Source organism: Corapipo altera, unplaced genomic scaffold (genome assembly GCF_003945725.1).
Source record: "Corapipo altera isolate COAL_440 unplaced genomic scaffold, ASM394572v1 1, whole genome shotgun sequence".
NCBI classification, from domain to species: Eukaryota; Metazoa; Chordata; class Aves; order Passeriformes; family Pipridae; genus Corapipo; species Corapipo altera.
The window spans coordinates 21591898-21613783 of NW_020884873.1; the positions used below are offsets into that span (position 1 = coordinate 21591898).

General features: G+C 37.0%; 1 protein-coding gene across 5 annotated transcripts in view; it reads right to left on the reverse strand.

Moving 5' to 3' along the window:
• Positions 1-21610, reverse strand: part of CFAP54 (cilia and flagella associated protein 54) — a 107387-nt gene extending 85777 nt beyond the window's left edge. For all 5 annotated transcript variants that reach the window (XM_027662868.1, XM_027662890.1, XM_027662883.1 and 2 more), the window contains exons 1-13: positions 21408-21610; positions 16191-16296; positions 11865-12011; positions 9663-9834; positions 7692-7750; positions 6186-6329; positions 5762-5875; positions 5564-5662; positions 4803-5031; positions 3676-3750; positions 2276-2388; positions 1996-2164; positions 1295-1380 (exon numbers count right to left, since the gene is read on the reverse strand). In XM_027662868.1, the coding sequence (XP_027518669.1) occupies positions 1295-1380; positions 1996-2164; positions 2276-2388; positions 3676-3750; positions 4803-5031; positions 5564-5662; positions 5762-5875; positions 6186-6329; positions 7692-7750; positions 9663-9834; positions 11865-12011; positions 16191-16296; positions 21408-21610 (1716 nt within the window). The remainder of the gene's footprint in view (positions 1-1294; positions 1381-1995; positions 2165-2275; positions 2389-3675; positions 3751-4802; positions 5032-5563; positions 5663-5761; positions 5876-6185; positions 6330-7691; positions 7751-9662; positions 9835-11864; positions 12012-16190; positions 16297-21407) is intronic.
• Positions 21611-21886: the final 276 nt, after the last annotated feature.

Here is a 21886-nt window from a genome sequence, read left to right on the forward strand (position 1 = left end):
GAGAAACTTTCCTTTTTTTTTAATTACAGTATTTAAATATTTGCAGAAGAAAATCTAAATTAATAGTTTTATTTTGCATTGAGAGAGTACTTCCATGGGTTGTTGGTGCATCTCAGATGATGGAGCAGTGAAGAACAACTTAAAGAACTAGAAAAAAAGCTTGGAGTGAAATATCTAACAACTGAAAGAAATGTTAAACAACACCTGCATCCTGTGAAGAGAATAATTAAGAAATTCAAATCTATTCAATTACCCTAGTAATTAACACATTTTAAAAGGCAATAGAGGCCATCTACACCATGTAAAACACATTCTGATCAGAGAGTAAGGACAGATTAGGTATCAAAGAGATTTGTGGGAAAGTGTAGAAGAACCAGAAGAGTTTAAATCTAGGTAACTGCCTCCATGATACAGAAGTCGTGTTAGAAAACTGACAAATCATGCTATCTAAAGGTACAGCTACCTCACAGGCAACACATTTTGACTGAATATACTACCCTAATGCTAAAAATGTGTGTGCCCTAATTGTATTCACATTATGTAAATATTCAACTTATATCTAATATAAATTTTGCAGTTAAGACATATGCCATGTTAGCAGAACAGGTTTTTTCTAAGGAAAATTTTTCATTAGACTTTTGGATCACAAACTATTTCAATGGAGACATTATATATACATGTATATATACAACACTAGGTTTTTCCCTCCCAGTAGCACATTAAGGGGAAATCTCAGTTTCAGAATGTAATATATAAGTGGGAATAAACAATCAGAGGTATAATGGGATTAATTCCTCAGCACAGAGAGTCCCACTCTCACTGGTTTTGTTGTTGTTGCTGCTTCTTTTGCATTTTTTGCAGTGAGAATTAACCTTAAATTGCAGACATACTGCTGCTATAAAGACGTAATTCCTTAGGGTAACTGCTCCCATTTCTACAAATATTGCAGAAATGTTTTCTATAGCTGAGTGTATTTGCCTACCTAAATCTAACATACGTCAAGAAATTTGATCTCTGCTTGATAAGCGGAAACATGCAATCAGCTCTACAGTCTTCCAAATAGATTTAATATGTATTAAACATTTTTAAGTACCCTGATTACCTAGCACCAATTTTAGAAAATTAAACCATTTTTTAATAACAAATTGATTAAATTTTGTATGTACATTTTTTCATTTTTTTATATTCTTACAGATTGTTAATCATGCAACTGATTCCTTTGGTCCTCAATTATATGCACTAATCACAAATTAAGTGATACACTTAAAAGAAACATCTCTAATTCTGTTATTACCTGCTGAGATGTGGAAACACAGGAAAACACTGTTGTTGCCAAAATGGTAAGATCGTTATAAGGCTCTCCATGCTTTAAGGAACCCTCTACATTCAATGTTTATAAAAAAGAAAGAAAAGGACAGGCAAGACATTATATCTAATTACAAACCTATGTTTGAAAACATCTGAGTGAACTGACTTACTAAAATATGCCAGCAGATAATGTGGTCTAAGAAACAGTAAATACAGCAGGGACAGATATTCCCAAGTTTACTCACTTCTGTGAAAAGTGAGCATTTCTATTTTTAGGTAATAGAAAGTTTTCAAGAAATTTGCAGGGTTTTTTGATTGTCATAGAATTAAACTGCAGTTACTCTAACAAGTTTTTCTTGCTTCTATGGAGAGAAATTTTGCATAAATCAAGTATAAGAACAGGAAAAAACCCTTTTTTTCTGAAAACATCTATTTGTTTTATATCTTTGCTTATAACTTGATGCATGTTTAACATCCATCATGCATTTCACACTGGAGGAGACTTGTATAGTCATATTTTGACAAGTGAAAAATGGACAAAATTTGATCGGTGGCAGTTTCTCAATTGCTAGTTTTCATCATAGAATACTGCATGCACCATATTACATAGTTTTTAAATAATTAACAAAATCTCTTGCTGCAAAAATATTTTAAATTCAAACACAACTATAACTGAGTAACACTCACCTCTAAATGTTTGTGTCTTTTCAGAACCCTGGGGTGTGCTAGCTTCTTTGCTATTATCTTCACTAACAGAAGAAACACATTCAGATTTTCCTGGAAATAGTAAAGGTTGCATCAACGTAAGAAGTTTGAGCTCCATTTCAGCTTTCTTCCATGTTGGGTCATCTTGAGCCTAATTGAGAGGAAAAAAACCACAGAAACTGGTCTTTAAAATATGTACTTTGAATACTTACCCTCATAAAAAGAGACTAAATAAAGAATGTCTAAAAAGCATCCAGATTACCTGAAGAAAATTAACAACAAGTTGAATAGCAGAATCAAACACTTCCCATTCTTCATAGCTGAAAGCTAATTTTATGAATTTCACAGCAGCATCTCCAGACACCCCCTTTTCTCCTGCAGTGATGACAAAAATATTTTCTCTCTTTTATATATATATTCAGAAGTTTATTTAAAGTTTAATTTAATTTAATTTAATAATTTGGGTATTGATAAATACAAAGATAAAATTCCACGTTTTGAACAATCAGCATATTCTTGAAGGACGCTTTCATAGCTCTACAAGAAATGACAGCTTTATTATTTCATGATAATGTCTACGCTTACATGCTACTTTAATGATGTATCTGCAATCAGAATCATAAAGGTTTGAAGAGACCTCCAAGACCATCAAGTCCAACTTTTAACCAAATACCACCATGCCCACTTAACCATATCACAATGTCCTGTTACATTCCAAAGAGGCTGTACTATTATTGGTACTAATGTAACTCTACAGAATTCCAAGGAACTCCTCCTTTCTGTTGCAGGAAGAGTTTAAATCTGGGACCACCCCATAATGACCCTTATTGCCAGAAATTTAGATTAAAATTTACACAGAAACACATAAAATTTCTTTCAAGATAGTTAAACATTTCTCATTATGCGTCAGAAAATGTTCATATATATATAGGGAGCCTATTTTCTCAATCTTCAAGTTTATCCAAACCCCAGCAAGGCAGAAAAGGGACTTCATGGTCCTTAGAGCTCCAAGCAAATATCTCAGCTAATATATTTATTCAGCAGTGTTCTGCAGTCCTAGCAATATGCCACAGTCACTATCATATCCCCTGGGCACATGGTCACTCAGCTAAAGATGTTAGCAGTATTAACTTAGTAATGTAACTTAGTTGTGATTTCCAAAGCAGCACAACGATTGGTCCAAGGATCTCAACAATCTTTGTGTTACTGCATCCCACTTCTCTTCAGTAAGAAGGTACCAGGAAATCATTGCAGAATTTGGCCTTTCAACTATTGTTGAGGGGCATTAACCTACCTAGAGGAACTTATATGCTGAACAGTATGTGATTACGATGTCCATATATTACTGCATGTTATTTAAATAATTCTTGTGTTAAGAAAACTGTAATGATATATGTACATAATCCCTTCTGAATATCTTAATATTACGTGTGTAAACAAACATATCTCATAGAATCACAGAATATCCTGAGTTGGAAGGGAAGGGAACCACAAGGGATCATCAAAGTCCAGCTCCTGGCCCTGCACAGAACCACTCCAATGGTGGACACCATTTTGCAGTCCCTTTATGCATACAACTACTTCTAACATGAAAATTAATTCTGCTTACTGAACATTTGCATCACTGGGTACAGAATATTTTGAAATTCAAAGCTAGCTTACCTGTTACTATCAACTGCAGAAGGGTTGATGATGGATTAATGTTACCAAAATGACTGGTGCCACTCCTTGCTACACCTTCAATACAGACAACTCATTAAATCAATTTATAATGTCTTTGATTTGTTACATTCTAATTAGCTAGTAATCATATAAAGAAAATATCATTCTGAAGGGTATTTAGTCTCTATAAATTCTTGACAAAATGACAAAAATATTCTATACCTACGGCTATATGCAGCCCAGAGCCCAGCAAGAAAGGTGTGGTCAGAACCATCTAGTCCAGAGTTTTTCTCAAGTTTTTAAATCTATAAGTTATTTTTTGGAAAAAAAAACCACAAACAATAACAACACCAAACAAAACCAAAACCATCAAACACCATACTATTTGACCTTATCTGGCTCCTAGACCCCCACCCAGCTGCTCTCTCACTCCCACTCCACAACAGGATGGGGAAAAAATAAGATGGAAAGCTCATGGGTTGAGATAAAATACAGTTTAATGAGAAAACAAAGGTATGACTGCAAGTGAAGTGAAAAAGGGGATTTATTCACTATTTCCCATAGATGGGCAGATATTCAGTCACCTTCTGTAAAGCAGGGTTTTAGGATGTGTAGCAGTTGGTTGGGAAGTGCCCCCATCCTCTCCCTTAGCCACAGGTGTTACTGCTGAACACGATGTTTTATGGAACTGACACTTGGTGAGTACAGGTCAGCTGTGCCAGCTATGTCCTCTGCCAGCCTCCTGCCTACCCCCAACCTGCTGGCCTTAGGGCAAAGGAGGGTTGGATAGACAGCCTTGATGCTGTGCAACCACTGCTCAGCAATAGTAAAAACACTGGTGTACTAAGAACACTGCTTTAGCCATAAATGCAAGGTGCAGCACTGTAAAGGCTGCTACAAAGAAAGTGAACCCCAGTTTACTTAGAAAATATATGCATAAACTACTGCAGATTTTTACTGATATAACAGACCACAGAATCAACCCCAATTTTTATCTCACACATCATGAAGATAAGAAAGATTACCTGTGTTTACAGGTGCTATTGTTATAAACGAAATATATGCCTTCAGGCAAGATATTTTTTAATAGAAAAAAATAAAATAAAACAGAGGTCCAGGCTCCTCACCTCCTCCTTTTTGCTTCTTTAAGCTGTTACCCGAGAGGATTTCTAGGCCTGCAAAAAACAGCTCTGAAATGACATCACGAATTTCAATTTCATCGGGAACAGGTGGATGAGGGTGCAAGACATTCCTGCTACTATCAGAGAGTGCTTCCAGGATGGCAAGGAACTGAGCTGCAGCACCATCAAACATTTCCACCAGCAGCCGTTCAGTAATAGTGCGAGGCCATGGCAACTAAGTAAGAAAAGATAATTTAAGCCTGGTGACATCTAAACTGACTTACAACAGAGCAAAATTTCTTTCAAAACAGTTCTCCATCAGAAAGTAAGTACACGTTTAAAACAGAAAATAACATACTGTAAAATATATTGTTGTTAATTTCATGCTTCAAAGGCACAGCAAAGCCTTATGCTAAGAGGATACACTACTTAAGAAGGGTAATAATTTCATAGCAACGAGATGCCCCACTGCATGGCATTTTACTTCAAAAATAATACAATAGAAATTTTGAGTGAGAGTATTAAGGCCATGTAGTTTAAAGCTAAGCAGATCTCTCCTCGTAATTTTCTAAAGTAGTAATTACTACATCTTCCCCTCTTTTGAGTTTGTTCTGAGTTTTATTAATAAATTCTGCTAACTATGAAGCTGAAAAAGTAAAACTTTCTGCTTGTGTATAGCACCATGTGTATTTAGAAGAATTATATCACATATTCATCACATGCAAACAGTAAATAAAGAGAAGGATTATACAAAATGTTAGACTTACATGCAGTGCTTCTTTTGGGCTAACTCTTGAGTCACGTTGAGAGCTTTTCGACTTTCTTCTGGATTCATATACTGCTCTTTTGAAAATCATTACTGACATCTGACACAAAGAAAAAAGTAAGTAAATAACTATGTTATGTGTTCTGTTCATAGAGACTGTAACTACTCTACCTGTTTATAATAAATTGTAGGATGATACCTTTAGAGTGGCCTCTTTAAAAATCTTTCTCCTCTCTGACTTTTCTGGGGAAGAACTGATATTTTCTAATTGCTTCAGTTCATCAATTTTAACCAGACCACGGCGAGCAAATACCTGTCCAAAGAATTAAAAAACAAAAATTGGTACTCTGTGTTCATATTCTGAATGTTGGTATTTAATTTTAGAGCTGGCCACTGCTTAATGCTAGAAGTCTGTGACTGTGAGTATATTACAAAGTACTATTGCATTTAACTTTGAGTTGATATACTCATTTACATGTGGAAACACAACTCCACTTTGCAGTTAAAATTTGGAATATTGGCAGAACTCTAAATGCATACAATCTGATAATAAGCAGGAATATTGAAATAAATATTTCTCATTTGATTGCATCTGAAATGCTACATAAGGTAAATTGGGGTACCTCTCCATGAATGCTGGCTTGACAATCAAAATAACACTGAGAAACTGCAGTATATAAGGTGGCTCTCCATGTCAAATAATGTACAGATAAGAGTGGAATGGATGATTCCATGCATATACTGGCCCACAGTAAGTACTCCAGAACCTGTGTTGAAGAAATTCATTTTCAAAATGAATGCATTTTAACCTACATAAATATACTTCCTACTACTAAAGGACAGATACAAGGACTTATCCTCACCTGGTAGGACAAATTAAGGGGGGGGGGGGGGGGCAGGGGGAATCACAGAAACTGTATTATTTTTAACATTTTTATTAACTTCAAGCATACTTCCTACATAGTGTTGCTTTTTTCCATCTGAAACTGTGGTCAAGCGTTATATTTTAGCCTCCAAACTACCTTAACCACTCCAGTTCACGATAGCCTTGCCACCAGTCAGAGGTCCCACCCTTTTCTCTCCTCTGCTCTTCCCTTGACAGTTATCCCTCTCCCTTCTGGCAGCTCTAGTGATCACTTTTCAACAAGATCAGCAAGCTTATTTGGGCTGCAATGGAGTCTGTCTTTGGTGACAGCCTGGGCTTAGATTAATTTATAACCATGGAACTTAGACTTTCGGCTCTTAACTGGTGGAGCAACATAGTCTCAGTCTCATTTTAAGATCAACAGTCTTATTTTAAGAATTAATCCTACTAAATTGATTGAACAATATCTTCTCTTTATTATTTTCTTTGTATCAGCTGTTCCCTGAGGTATATAAAATGTGCACAACCATAGTCCTAAATTAAGTCAATATACAGATTTTCTTTTAGTCTAAATTTAAAGAATCTGAAATATCTGCGATCAACTCATTTGCTTCCTGTATAGTAGGAACCTGAATATAAAGGAGGTTAAAGGAGGTGCTTAATCACTTCTCATTTCAATAAAAGATGTTCAAAGAGAAAAAATCTTTCCTGCTCAGTGAGAGATTAATATAATCAACATATAAGGAAATATACTGTGTTAAGGCTGAATCATATTCTGTTCAAGATCTAGGTGAAAAGAGTAAAGCTAAGACAAACAAAAATTACATTCAGTCAAAAAGAAAAAGGCAGGAGGGAAAGCCCAGGTAGTTTTTATCAACTATTTTCAACTAAAAAACCCAGCCACCAGGTGTCAGTACATTTCCGCATTTTAGGAAACAAAAGACCAGTTCCTGGGGCACGGCACAGTTATCCAAAACAAAGCACCTAGAATCCTCTCAAATAGCTTAACACATGCCATCTAAGTGTCCAGCAAGACATTACTCCGAGCTCCATTCGACAGCTGAGGAAGGAGCAGACTCCTGAAGGCATGAGGGCTTAGAAATCGGCCACTTTGCAATCTAGACATTTTATTTCCTTGTGACCAAGCAGTACTCTTGGCAATGATGATGAAACAGAGACATCAGGGCACAGTGTTATGCAAAATACAGGTGCATTTTCCAAACTTCTGTAAATTTTTCAAGGCTTTTAATTTATTTTGCCATACCTTAGCAGACTGACCTATCGTCATCAAATGTCTGCATATGGTGTAAATATAAACAGTACCTGCAAAAATAAATTAAAATAAATTAAAAAAACTGATAAATTCTATCATCCTACATGAAATTTTGTTATGTTAACCAACTGAAACCTTTTCTTATTGTCCAGGTTGTTATTTCCAGAGAAAAAGAAACTATTGATTTTTCATTAAAAAAAAAACCAACCAAAAATAAACTAATGATTTTTCTATAAAAACTTTTCAATTAGAGAAGATGAAGCCATTAAATTCTCTGGTGACATTAGCATCAAAAATACCTACATAATGAAGTAGTACAATAAAAGAATGAAATGTTAAAAATGTATTGTATCAAATTTTTATTAAGTAACTGACGGAGAGAAAAATCTTTTCATCCCCAAATGCCAGGGTCTTTAAAACAAAATACTACCTCTCCTCACAGACCTTACCTTACATGATTCTTTTAGTCTGTCATGGCAGTGGCCTGGCAGACAACACCACTATTACATGATATTAAGTATGATAAGTGACATGAAGAAAATTGATAGCAAGTTGAGTTTTCAAGAGCATCAAAGTGACTTACAAATAAAAACCTGTCAAAAATTTACTTAACTTAAGCTATGTCATAAAATTGCTTTTCAAAAATCAGTCTAAGAAGTATAAAAGACACTGCAGTTCTGGGGGGGAAAAAAGCCTATTCTTCTGTCTGTATGAATGTTCAGAAAGGGACACCTGTGGCAGCAGGAGGCATCACAGTGTCAACTGTCATAGCTAGAAGGGTGTTATTATGCCAATAAGCTGGAATGGAGCAAGCACTATGAAGATTTCTTTTTGTCAGTCAAATGTGTAATGAGGCACAAAATCTATTGTTTGAAATTGCAGAAAAATGCTCAGGAACTCAGGAAAATCTGAGTTCCTGCCTAGTTCTAATTAGAGCAGATTATTGGCTAGGATAGGTACATAGGCCTGTCTTGCATACAGGTAGTAGGATGTAAAAATGGCAAGTGAATATACTTTAATTCTTCTCCCATAGAAACAGACAATAAAACACACATCTCAAAAGTAGGGATGGCGAAGGCAGTCTCAGCAAAACAGAAGGATAAGAATTTTGACAAATTATAGCTCAGAGAAAGTAAATTTTTTAAAATGAAATTAAATCATATTATCTCCTCAATTTATATTGCAACAATTGACCATAGTCAATTCATAACACATCCATAACAGCATTTTGACTTTGGACTAAATAACATTGCACTTCAAAGCAAAAATATACTGTTGTTGTTCCTGAAATGAAAATCTTGATACATCATTCTCTTTCTATCTAGTCTGCAGAAGTTCCATTCTTTCCTCACCTTTTTCCTAATTCAAGCATTTACAAGTAGCACATTAAAGGCTTATATAGAGATTAAAATTCTTAAATTTCATATGGTATTTTTAAAATAGTTTTATTACTAACTGTAGCCTTCAAGGTACTTTAGAAAATACAAATACATAACGGCAGGCAATCACTTTCTACTCTTAGACCTATAATCCACTTTAAAAAAACCAAAACAAACCCAAAACCAAAAAAACTCATAAACACAAACATTTATTGATAAAAAAATCTTGAGGGTGTTTTTGTTAATCAGGATTCACTCAAAAAATGCCCTTACTGTGCTGTTAGATTTCTTTTTATTAGTACACTGTAAACAGTTATGATAAAAAAGCTGTTGCTTTTACAACAGTTCACCTGAAAAGGCACACTATGTAGAAACTTCAATCTTAAAGTCCCTTCTTTTAGAAAAACAAACAAACAAACAAAACACAAAAATAACTCCCACAACAACACCAAAAAAAAAAACCCTAATGTGAGTGAAGACTAACTAGAAGGCTAACTAGAGATTTATTCATGACCATTTGGTTGACCTTAAAGAACATGTACAGAAGTTTCCCTCCACAGCTTTGCTTAGCAAAATGATGTACCATTGTAGATAAGCCAACACAAATTCTCCCAAGGTAGAGCCACTTGCATAGTGAGCCGTAACGAGGTCAAGACATCTAAACAAGTCTGCAGGGACTCTTGATTCTGGAGATTTCTGTCTCTGCTGCAAACCATCTGATAAATGCAAACATTTCTTGCTTGCAAAGCATGGAACTAAAACAAACAGAAACATATATAAAATTAATTAAAATACAAGCATATGTCAGTTCACATCATCAAAGTACAATGAAATGGTGAGTTGGAAAAGATCAAGCATATCAGAAAAAAAATCAGCATGACATTGAAATGAGCATTAGAATACAGAGAAAGTGCTAAAGCTTTAGGGTTGCTGTACCATTAGCCTGAATCAGTTTCCACTGTGTCACAGGATGAAAATGCACATAGTGCACTAGGGCTGCTGAAAGGAGTGTAGGGAGAATGAGGTACTAAACTGCTATTCAAACAATCTGGCTTTAACTCTTGGCTTCTCCGTAGATGTATCCATAAACTAAGGCAAGTCTTAACTTTTCTGGACTTCTCCATCTGTATCACCAATATCTTATTTCTCACTCTCATCTGTTATTTTTCTCTTCTACATATGGATTGGTCCCTCTCTTCCTTGTAATACCTAACCTAACATGATCACAGTATTGTCTGGAGTACAGCGTCATCTGAACAAACCAACATGTGAGAAAATGAGCTAAGTGAGACACGGCCAGTCAGTACCCATCAACCTCTCAGAAGATTACTAACCTAATAATATTTTTTTTGCAGTTAATTAACTGAAGCTGAAAGTTTCGAGCCCTGAAACTCCATTTCAATGATTTTCTTAGTGTTATACTAAAAACCAAAAGCTAGCTGCAGAAACCTGGCCAAAAAAAAATTACCTCTAAAGCCTTTAGATGTAATCATTTGACACATTATCATTTTCCATTTCCAATTTTAAGGATCATTGTCAAATTAGATTCCATATCTGAAAATTTATGGATATCTCAGTCTCTAAACTTATAGAACAGGCATTTAGTATAGACTCATGATAACATTTGGCACTAAAGTTGGTTCAAGGTCTAGGCAGACATACAGGAAACAGAAGAAAGCATCTCTGGAACTTCAAATGTGTTTACAAAACATTTTTTAAAAATGGATTAACATAGTCTTTCATCATATTCTTTCTAGGAAGCTGAACCGAAAAACAAAAAAATTATACAAACAGAGTATCTCTTCTATCATGACATCTGCTCCTAGCTTTTAAGCAAACTGTCTACTTTTTTCTCTTCTCTAAACACCTCTTTGCATTCTGACTAGAGGAATATGAATTTGATTACCTCAATACACAGGAGATGCTTACTGTTTCTGTTCATTGCTCTTGATCACAGAGTAACTTGCATTAGCTAATTTGAAATATCCACTATGTATGAACATAGACCTTCTCAGCAAAAAACTGCTTATGGTAAAATCTAACATGTTTTTAGCATTCCCCCTATATCTGCTGAAACACTTTCCTCCACAGATAACAGAAGATATACTGCAAGTCCCTACCTCAACAAGCAATTAACAAAAAGGGGTTCCAACACACTCTTGAGGTCACTCAGCTTCCTAGAGCTTAAAGCAGTTACAGAACTATCCAGCATTCTGTATTTTTTGTTCATAGCAAGCAAATAAGCTACATGGAGTAATGCAATGCTGCTTTGCTTACTATCATGAGCTTTTTTACCTGTAGCATTTTTGTGCGTTAATGGTACAAATTACAGGACAGTGTTTTAATTGTCTTGCACTCTGCCTAGTTCTTAGATCATACAGTACAGAAATGTCTACAGCTGCAGTACATTTATCAAATTTTGCCCATATCCTAATTCTGACAGTGGATAATAGCAACTATTTCAGAGCAAAAACTGCTGTAAAGAGTTAGAGAATAACCAGTTCAGAGAAAACTGCCTTTTTTAACATTAAGTTGATAGTGGTTGGCTTATGCCACAAAAGCATTAAGCACTTATAGCCTCTTAAAAATATACCTCAACTCCAGACGTTCATATCATGCACATGACCATTAAATCTCAATACAATTTATAGCAACAGATTAATAAAAATTAGTTAATGTTAATATATAATTAATATGAAACACACTAGGGGAGGATAAAAAAAGCTACTTACTTTGAATATGTTAATGTCTTTGACCAAAAAAATGAAAAAACCCCACAACCTACCGTAAGTGCAGCCTTTTTGTCTCTGAAACCATATGGAAAAAAGGTGGATTTAAATTGATGCACATCATCCATGATATCATCAAGGTTTACAGAAACAAATTGCTGAAGGTATCTTTCATAGCAGTGGAGAAGTGCCAACTTATATTCCTGGAAAATGAATAATATGTTCTTTTTATAGTTTGTATATTATGTTTCTATTTCTATAAAACATATTATTTTTTATTATCCCTACGTAAAAAAGTATCAATGTGAAAGAGCAACTGAGAGTAAAACACTACAGTTTTACATAAATATCGAACAATGTAGTGTGAACACTCAGCATATGAAAGGCTGAAATACTTAAAAGAATGGCTTACAAGTTTTTGTGAGTTTCTGTTTATTTTATTCATAAATATGAGCCATCACAGAACAACTGTAAAGTAGGATCCCGGTATAACGTAATAAACTCAAAGGGTTCCTGGAATGTTCTGCAGCTTTGCAACAATGACAATGACACTACAATTCTGAGAAAAGTATTCAATAATGTAGAACTTTATAAACCATACAGACATCTTCACTTCTCTCCTTCTTGTTTCTCTGTTGTCAAAGCCCTTTTTTTTTCTATAAAAGCAGAAAGGAAGATTAAGATGCACTAAAAAGAATGAAACAAGTGACAACTGGAACTTACATACAGCCAAGAAATCAGCCACTGGGTCTTTAAGAACTGTTAACAAACAGATATTGAGCTCTATATCTCATTCAAAATAGAGCTCCCCAGCAACTTGTTGAACCACTAACATCATGCTGAGACTATGGTTCAGATCTGACTCAGATGTGGAAGTGCCATTTACCGAGTCACCACCACCTCTTCCACAGCGAAGATTATAAAGAGGTTTCTCCACCAATTTCACTAATTCTAGCACACACACTAAATAAATGCTCAAGTAAAAAGTAACTAATTCCTATCTGTAAAAATGATCCTTTCATGTTTAATCACAAAAAGTTTTTATGTATTTCCTTGTACTCACTTTTTTTTCCAATATAAATTCCTACCACCATAGTAACACTTACCTTGGATTTTTAATCATCTGAGGAGTCTAACTCACATGACCCTATTATCCTCTTTGCTGTGTGACAGCAGCAGCCATATACAGAGACTTTGACTTCCCATGGACATTTACAGGCAGTCGGCCACTTGCATGACTTAACACATAGATTCAGGCTGTGATAACACTTAGAATCCAAAGCCGTGGATCAGAGTACCATTAAGGTAGTTACTGATACATAACAAAAAGGTAATTTCTCTCCTAAACAGTTTAAAATATGGGTGTATGACCAGAGATAACAGGCAGATACAGGCAGAGAGGGAGGCAGGGAAAAAAACGAGTCAGTACTGATCAGCCTGATGACTAATGGAGTAAGTAATTTCCAGATACATGACTTCATGAATGTAGGTGTGTCCTAAAAAATACATAGCAGATGTATAATAGGAAGTAATCTAAAGTGAGAAGGCATTAAAAAAATAGCAGCATAACAGACAGCTAAGTTGGTGATTATCCACTGACAATCATATGCAATAATTATTATTTAAAGACTACACATCATTAATTATTATATAATGTAAAAACAGATTAAAAAATAATAAACAGTAGTTTTCAACTAGGAGTCAAGAGAGGTACTTATGAAAGGGGCTTTACCCTACCTATCACAGAACTTGGTGTTACATCACATTCATCTTTCCTGTAATACATTTAAAATTTGCAATGTCCATCTCATGTTGTTTCTATCATTTTTGCCCTCCAGGAAAAAAACAGATAGAATGAAAGCTTGGTTTTAATTCTAAAATTAAGTAAAAGAAATGCACCTAAAAATGGGAGTTCCAAAAAAAGCTCATCTCAAAGTTTTAGGCTGGCCAGCAAAACAACTTTTTCAACACCATTGATAACTTTAGTTCTACTGTAGAAAAACACATTACACTAGAGGACTGAAGTTGCATGCAGAAGTCTTCACCCAGAACTCTAGATTATTTTTAGGCAGCAAGCAGAAATCATTAGTGAGAACTCTAGATTACTTTTAGGCAATATAGGGCCCAGTCATCAAAGACCTTGAATATCAAGGACCAAATATCTGAGTGGTGCTATGGGAAGCCAATGTAAAGTACAGAGAGCAGGGTTTGATGTGTTTGAAATAACCCTACTGTGCACATTGGAAGAGCAGCAGTTCCCAAGTACTAAAAGCTTCACGTAAAGTTTCAAGCAATTCCTAGGGCCCAGAAGCTAAGAAAACTTCAGGAAAATATGAAGAAAACACGAATGGACTTGTCTAGGCAATAAGGGGACTATTAACAACTGTTATCCAAGCTTCCTTAAGCATTTCTATATTTCTGTATTTCCATTTTTCTAAACCTACACCATGACCTTCAATTAGAATGGTTCCACAAATGCAATGAATGATATATAAGACTTCATAACATCTCCATGATACGCATACCTTTCCTGTGGTCTGTGGAAAAGCTCACCTAGTAGCCACACGTATATACTTTCCACAAATAGCACAGATAGCATTTATCATTGCTGTTTTCCATAATTGAAGCACATAATAGTGAAAGAACAGCTTCCCTAGATATGTTCCTCAAAAAGATGGCCCCTCAAACTATCTTGATACATTTCCAATTATTCCCTCTTCTTTTCTAGGGCAAAAAAAGGAATCTAAAGTGACATGCTGCAGAGAATGAAAAAGAGTGAATACAGGTGACAATTGGCATTTAACCGCTTTTCAAACACAGAAGTCAAGTTCCTAAAAGTTATTTCAATTTAAACACAATGTCAGCTATCTGTTTTTCTTTCCAGGGTGGGGGAGGGGGAGGAGAGAATTAAAATTTAATATTCTTGTTGTGAAAAAAATACAAACTTTCTTTAACATAATTTTTTATTCTCATTATGTTAAAAAATAGGTAGAAGTTACAGAAACCATTCCAAAAGTATGGAAGAATTCCACTAATAAATTATAGACTTCCACAAACTTTTATCCTATAAATATAATTTTCCTAGGAAAATCAATTATTTAGAAGACTAATACCAAAAATCTGTGTCTGAAATAGATCTGGAAGACTGAAGGACAAAGTCAAAATACATACTTCACTGTCCCATAATACAGACAAACTAAAAAGCCAGAGCTTTAAGCCAGCGAAGTATACTGACCAAATAAATATCTTCTAATATGTTCATGGAAAAAAAGTTTAAAAATCCACTGATGGATTATTACAAACACAAAATCACAGTAAACAGACAGCATCTATTTAGGAGCTGTTCCTTACTCTAAATGATACTAATTCTCTACACCTTTAATCGTATTCTCTCAAGCAGCTCTTCAAGTACTGAACCTTTATAATAAATTAACCTATAATTCTGTAATTCTTCAGTATTTTCACTTCATAACTGTATCTCTCATGACCACGCACCCTTCTTCAAACCTAAAAGAAATTACTTGCAACTAGCTTTCCAACTCTACATCTCCGAGCTGCTTCTGAGTGTTGTTTACTAACTACCCTTGAATGCCCCAGATTTTATGAGATGATCTTCTGACACAAATACCACTGAGGCAGTAAGTGGCTTGGTCTTGATGGATTTTTTTCCCAGAAAACACAAAGGACAAATAGTTTATAAGAATACATTTGCCTTACTGAGTCAGTTTAACAGTTACAAGCCTAGTACCACATCTCCAACAGTAGCTGGTAACAGATGACTAAGTAAGAGTATAAAAATACAGTTATCACATAGTGAAACATCTGCCAAATACTCTCAATCTTCAACAATCTAGCTCCTTGTTTCAGTTGTGATCTAAATGTTTTGACGAGATCAGAATTGCACACATAATTCAAGATGCAGGAGCGTCACCAGTACATATAGCTGTAATTGCACTCTGGTTCTTGTTCTCTGTTCCTCTCCTGTCTTTTTGTTCACATTTGGTTAACTGAGCACTGAGTCGAGTCAGTAGAACTGCTCTATCATTGCCAATTTGTACTTAAACAGTATCTAAAAGCGCAGTCAGATATTATACTCTACTGTGCTGAAACATCAAACAAATATTAAAGAAAAATTTTGGGGTGTTTAAAAAGGCAATGGCTGCATAGAAAATATAGATACAGAAAACATACCAAAAAATCAGGGCAATTTTACAAAAATAAGCGAGAGACACAAATCACCAACTCTCACTGGAATTATTTTGTAAAAGTTTTAGCTACTTTCTAAATAGCTGCCAGTAAAATACAATTAAAAATTATAGTAGCACAGAAACATAATGAAACAAACACTGTGACTGAACCTTTTTCAGTTTCATATGACTTACTTTGATCTGGGCAAGGGAATCACCAACTTGCACAAGTCTTTCATTGTAATACCACTCTGGTATTTTTGACTTATAGTTGATCCAAATGTTAAACAAAGCATTTGCTCTAAAAAAGATACAGGAGAAAAGGTTTCAGATTGAACTGGCAGCAGATCTGTCATAACAAGTAAACAAATCAGGAAAACTTGAAACGGAGAAAACTCCTTTCTTCAAATCTGTTTGAACTTCTACATATTTCAAAACAAGTGATCGTTAAAGCTGGATTTAACAAGTAGACAAGGACATTTCTGGGTTTCATTTCTGTCACCAGTTTCTATCACACCTTTTAAATAGGATGAATTTTCTCCCATGTAAATTCTTATTAAAATGTCTTAGTATTAATCCCCTTGCATTGTTCAAACATGGTCACAAGTGGAAAATCTGTCCCACCTTTCAGCTAGTTCTGTTTGAAGAAACAATTTTATATTTTAAACTCAATGAACTACAACTCACAGCAATTATTGGACTGGAAACTACAGATGTTAGGAGCAGGAAAAAAGATCCCAAAATAACAATGTATGTCAGATAGCTGCAACCTTGGGAAGTAGTAGCCATGGAATAAACCGAGCTATAGATTGTGTGTATATATATATATATATATACACACAATCTATAGATTATATAGAACTATGGTATTTTGAGCTCACGGTATTTTGAGTTACACCATGAATCATGAAAGAAGAAATGCTCAGGAATTTTAAACTGTAAGGGGTAGGATTCAGAGAGAACCAAATGACACACTTGTTAAAATAAACAGGATTTTATGGCAATAGTTGTGATGCTCTTCTGTTGCCTCTATCTTATTCTAGCCACAGCTGCCATCAAGGATGTCTTTGGGTAACAAATTACTCATTTTGCTGAACCAGCAAGCCTTCCCTCAATGGTAACTAAGCACTTAGCCTCTGCTGCAGAGGCACTGACTACATCATGCCAGTACTACAGTCCCTACTGACTGTGGTTCGATGGCCCAGTGCCCTCATGTGTACAACTTCCCCACACTACACTTTTTAAAGAAAGCTACAGTCAAACAGGAAAACAATAACCGGTCAGACAGACTGACAATAAGCACTAGGACTTTTTCAGAAAAGAACCATTACCAAATCATTAACAGTATTGACAGTGTTCACAATGCCAGGTATCTCGTACATTTGCTCTCTTAACAAATCACTTGTACAGAAACCTCAGCAAAGACTGCCTAGTGAAACCACAACTGCTAAATTATTCGTATATAGCAATTTATGAGGGAAAAAAAAACCCGAATAAACAGAAATTAACATTTGAAGAAATTAACATTTGAAAACACCCGTCTAGCTAAATTGTCATGTCTAAAACTTATGCTTATTGCTGTGAGGTTGCTGGAACTTTTCAATCTCTTAAAACAGGTACGGTAGACTAGAATGCAAGACGCTTTCTTAAACTGTTTTCTGACACTCAGGAGCTTGGAATCCATTCTCACAGTGTCTCATACAGCTCTTCATTTCAGCTTGTAAGAACACTCCCAATAAGAAAAGGCACAATAAGGAACATCTTTTCCACACAGAAAGCTGCAAACCACCTTCACATTTCAAGGTGAAACAGATGGCTTTATAAGAAACTTGTCAAAATGATCTTTACAACAAAGAATTGCAACAATCATAATCTTTTTTTTTCCCTAAAAGTATCATCTCAGCACAATTCTCAGTTCTTGAAAGTAAGCAGCAGAGAAATAAGTAGGACATTCTAGAGGTGTATCGTAAAGGAAAAATGCAGTAACAGCACAAACTAGGCCAAAAGCAACAATCTGAAAAAAATGCTCTAAGGCATTTTTAAGGTGAATTATTTTGAAGGAAACCATAGCCCAGTTTAATGAAGGGCATCTTCCAAATGGGACTGAGTCCCTCCTGGTCCACCCATAACAATTAACAGGCTGGATGGTTACCGACTTCTCATACTGAGAGAAGTATTCCACACTAGTTAGTATCTGCAAAGAGGCTCCAAAGCAAAGGAATCTGTCAGGCATCTGAGCAGAGTTCCCTTGAACTATCAAAGGAACAAGCTTAGGAAAAGAGAGATTTGATGGATATTATGGGGGTGGAGAGGGGGATGGGAAGAAGGGGGAAAAAGGACAGTAAGAATGACTGTGGATAAAGCTCTGGAAAGGTGAGACTGATACATTTCTTTAAGACTCATCAGCTGCAAAGTCCCCAGTGAAGGTCATCTTCATTTTTTGTTTCAAATGCTCATATTAACATATGAGATTCTTAGAAGTAATAAACGAGCAACAAATCTGTAAGAAACTACTTTGGCAAAGTAGTGACAAATCTGACCAGACTTTTCAACGTCAATGGGAAGATTAGGGGAAACTGATTCACAAGTGAGTTCATGACACAATGTTTCTTGACACAGACAAAGGAGGGGAGTGAGACACTTCCCAAACAGCTCATCAGCCTTTCCTTTAAACAGGCTGTAGGACATCAGAGTAACAAGTTAAGCAAGTGAATTCTTAAAAAAACACTGAGCTGTTGAAGCTCAGAGGTGAAATTTCCTTATTCCCAGCCATTCTATGAATAATAGAAAAAATGTCCCTACGGTTCACCCATAATAGTGTGCACAGGGTAAGGTCCTCATGGCTAAAATCTTTACTACAAGTAGTAAAGGATTCTCTGATACTGATCAATAAGTAAGGGTGGCTAAGCCATACAACATCAGATAAAATCCATAGTTCAAGGTAATGTTTTTATGGCCCTGCTGCCATGAGAAATGGGGTAAAACAACTTCTTGTTTAGTTGAGGAAAAATTACTTTTGATTGCTACTCCTGGTTGAAAAGATTTGTGATTCCAGGGCAGGTCCTCAGTAATTTTTGTTTTACATTAGAACATTGCAAGTGCCTAAATTATGGCCTTACGGCTGACCTATCAACACCAAAGGCTGAAAGCTTTGGAGGAATGAAGTTGACAATTTTATTTTTCTAAACTGAACATACTTGCCATGTGGAAGCTGGTTTTCTTGCTCCTTGAATAACAAGAACACTTTGATCTCAACCCAGACCAGGAAAAGTAGATTGACAAACGACACAGCATAAAGTCTTTAGAGCATTTAGGAAAGCATCTGTAATAGCCATTACCTTCAGAAGTTTTTAGGAACAAGAGTAAGGCTGGTTCTGCAAGCAGCACATGCTCCAATTTTGAGTTATCAAACAATGAAAGGCCAGGGAGAAACAATCCTGAAATTTCACAATAACAAATAAATAGTCATGACTTTGCTAGCTGCCTGAACATATGCTATTCACCAGAATTCCAGTCTTCTATCTCTGTCCCTACACAAATGAAGAACGCTTGAGGATGCAGAGCTACTGGGAGCTTCATGTCACACAACATTCTCAGTGCCCAGGAATTTTGGCAGGGATCATCACCACTAGTGTCTTCTGGGATCAAGACCTTGGTAGCACTAGTTCTCCTCTCCATGACGAACACTGTAGATTTCTTCAGATGCAAAAATGCTCTCATGACAACTGAGTTATACACGGTTATGGGTCACATTCACAAAATACCAGCTTGAATAAGACAGAGTCCACTTAGGTCAAAATATTTGAAAGGGTAAAGTAAAGAAAGGCTTGGAGACCTTGTTTACAAAACCCGATAATTTGGCAATCCATTGCAAAGTGGAAGACTCAGCATGCCCATTTCCCAACCAAAGATACAAAGAATGCATAGAAGATTCATTATTGGCAATTTTGGTGGTGTCTGAAGAAGCGAAGGAGGCCTAGAGAGGATAACTTTTAAAATAATTATACAGATCAGCTAAAGCAAAAACAAAAAGGCCTGAAACTATAGAAAGCCTTCAAAGTTGCAAAACACTGAAATCAGCTGCTGAAGCAATATAAAAAGATACTGAGAGACAGATACCTGGAGACTGATACCTGCATGATACACCTTAGGCCTAGATCTGACAACGAACAAATTAGTAATTCAGATACCTTAGAAAATTAAGATCTCCAGTTCAGACACATGCCAGGCTACAGAATCTGTATACCTTCTGAAAATGTAAACAGATCCTTTAGAGAAGGGTCATTTGTGGACTACGTCCAGGAAAACTACTGAGTGAAATATGCAAGGGTAGAAGCTGCACCTAAGTGACAAGGTAACCGCCCTGTAACCTAATTCCTGTGCTGTTTTTGAAGGAACTTTTGATATCCTGGGAAATTTGCGGGTTTTGTGTTAAAGACTTGTAAATTTAGAATAGAGCACTGTTTGGATAACAATAGAAAATTAACTATTCATCTTAAAAGAACCAGTTGAGCTCTTATATCACAATGTACCTAAATGCTACATGAGAAATGCACAGTCTGTAAAAGACATATGCAAGCACTATGAATCATACACCCATTCCAGTTGCTCTATCTCAACTGCAGTACAAAATCTAGATTTATGCATACCCACAGATATGCATGTATGCAGGCAAACAAATATGCACTATTATACTCGCCATATGCTTTGCCCGCACATATGTGTATAAAAATATACCAACGCAGACAGAGACATATGCACAAAACGAACTGTGTGGTGTTACCCTCGTGTAGCTCTACTGCAAGCACATCTTTTAAAGGCATGTACGTGCCCACAAGCGTCCACCCTCGCATGCAGCCACACACACTGGTGCTCTGCCAGTTGCTCCAGCACTACGAAGGGATTTTCCTACCAGCAAGCTCAGGCAACTCTGATGGAGCCAACAGTGGTGGCTGCCAACTTCCACAACACCTTGTGCTTTTTCCCTAAAGCATTGACTTCTAGGAAGTTCTGAAAAAAAGGGTTGTCTTCAGATTTTGAAGGGGTTTTAAAAAATTAAATAAATAAATAAATAAATAAAAAGTGCTGGTAAAGCTGACCGGGTGAACAAACTCCTGGCTAGCTCCCAGTCCAGGGCGAAGATGAAGGAAAGGTGCTGCCCAGCCCGTGGGATGCAGCGTAAGGAGGAACCGCGGAAGGGGCGAGGGGGGGCCGGGAAGGGCAGCCCGAGAGCCGCGGGGAGGCGGTGCGGAAAGCCCCGTGGGGCGGCCGAGGGGACTGGACTGGAGCAAGACAGCAAAGGACGAGGAGTGCAGCCGAGGAAGGGGGTTTGAGGCAGGGGAAGGGGGAATGGCAAGCGGCTCCCAGAGCGGGCGGCGACGCAGGAACAAGGGGCGGCGGCACAGCCCCTACCCGCGGCGGTGCAGGTCGTGATGCGACGGCTTGGCCTCCCCCGCCCCCGCGCCTCCCAGCCGCCGCAGGAGGCCCAGGGCGCCCCGCAGCTCGGCCTCGAAGCTGTCCACCGCCGGGTTGCCCCGCGGCGCGGTCCGGAAGGAAGCGGCGGGCGGGGGCTGCGGGCCGGCGGCTCGGAGCGGCGGCGCGGCGGGGTCCGCCATGGCTCGGCCCGGCCACGGCGGGGACGCGCAGCCGTCACCAGGCAACGGCCGCGGGCAGCGGCCCCGAGGGGTCACTGCCGGACAGGCCGGGAGGGACAGAATCACGAAATATGCTGAGCTGGAAGGGAACCACAGGGATCAGCGAGTCCAGCTCTTACGGCTGAATAGAACCATCTTCAAGGGTCACAACAGCGTATTTCACCAGGGATGTCACTTTGAACTGATTGTGCCACTGAGCCTGCCTACTGCACGGCTATAGAAAAAAGACGAAAGTGT